Here is a 1318-nt window from a genome sequence, read left to right as displayed (position 1 = left end):
TTGAAAGAAGGTTGAAGCTTGTACATTTAAAGTTCATTTTGTGATTTATTCAGATTTTTACAAAAATATATTTCCAAGATTTAACATCACTGGCTTTTCTTGTTAAGGTGTTGTGTACAGATTAGGGAGCGTTGATGTGTGTCCAATCCCTGAAAGGCTGCTGATTCCAGCACCACTGACACTGCCGCTGCTGAATCCGCCATTATTTCCTTCTACACTGCTTGATGAAAAATCACTAATACTTCCGAAACCATTACTGCTTCCGAGACCACTGCTGCTTGCAAAACCATTGCCACTTCTGAAACCGATGTTGCCTCTGAAACCACCGTTAATGCCGAAACCATTGCTGCTTCCAAGACTACCAACGGTTCCAAAACCACTGCTGCCTCCCAAACCATTGCTACTTCCAAAACCATTGCTGCTTCCAAAACCATTGCTGCTTCCGAAACCAATGATACTTCCCAAACCATTACTGCTTCCCAAACCGTTACTAAGTCCGAAACCATTGCTGCTACCGAAACCACCACTTATCCCAGCCGCACCGATTCCGAAGCCTTCAGAACTCCCAACCACCTGACCATTGCCAGCCGAAGCAGCATCCAAGGCAGTCTGCAAATCCACTCCACTTGGAAGAGTTGGATTCTCTCCTTCAGCGTAGTTAACGAAGTACACTTCAGGATCGGAAGGCGGTGGTGCTGGAACTTCGATCACCTTTTGGCCTTCTTCAGATTGCTTATTTAGGATGTACAATACATGCTCCTGTTGCGGAGGTGGTACAACGATGGGATCTGGCCCTTGTCCTCCTTCGGGAGTTCGGATGAATAAGAGATTAGTCTCCACGGTTGGTGCAGGGATGAAAGGGGGAGGACCCACTGGCGTGGGAGTTCTTGGCACATCATACAAAAACACACGACGGTTCACTCTTGGAGTAACGCATCTACCGTCCACGTGTAACACCTGTCTGTTGCTGCATCTTCGTGAGAGTAAAGATGGACCGGAAGGCGGAGTCAAATTATAACCCTGAGGCTTGGAGATGACACCGGCAATCACAGACAAGAATAGAACCTGAAAATATATGCGCATTGAAATACCTACTTTGTTTAATAACACAGATTATTATGCGGCATTTCCTCTCACTTTTTGAACTGTATCATCTGAAACCATACTTACCAGGAGTTTCATCGTGATGATCTATACCGTCGGTGGCCGAGCGTTCCTTTATATACAAATAATGACAACCTGTCCATGCTTCTCTTACTTTCCAAACTTACTACATTCACATTCGCTTCTTCCTTTCATTGGTATTCATTTCATTCGC

At 45.1% G+C, this 1318-nt stretch overlaps 1 protein-coding gene across 1 annotated transcript; it reads right to left on the bottom strand.

The window, feature by feature from the left end:
• Positions 1–102: 102 nt before the first annotated feature.
• On the bottom strand, positions 103–1182 carry LOC119587255 (ATP-dependent RNA helicase A-like). Its single transcript, XM_037936008.1, has 2 exons — positions 1171–1182; positions 103–1065 (listed from the first exon to the last, which is right to left on the bottom strand). The coding sequence occupies exons 1-2, from the start codon at positions 1180–1182 to the stop codon at positions 103–105; spliced, it is 975 nt and encodes a 324-aa protein (XP_037791936.1).
• Between the last annotated feature and the right edge of the window lie 136 nt (positions 1183–1318).

The sequence above is a fragment of the Penaeus monodon genome, chromosome 22, assembly GCF_015228065.2.
Source record: "Penaeus monodon isolate SGIC_2016 chromosome 22, NSTDA_Pmon_1, whole genome shotgun sequence".
Classification (NCBI taxonomy): domain Eukaryota; kingdom Metazoa; phylum Arthropoda; class Malacostraca; order Decapoda; family Penaeidae; genus Penaeus; species Penaeus monodon.
The sequence above is the reverse complement of the archived record's forward strand: the minus strand, read 5'-3'. Positions and strand labels throughout refer to the sequence as shown.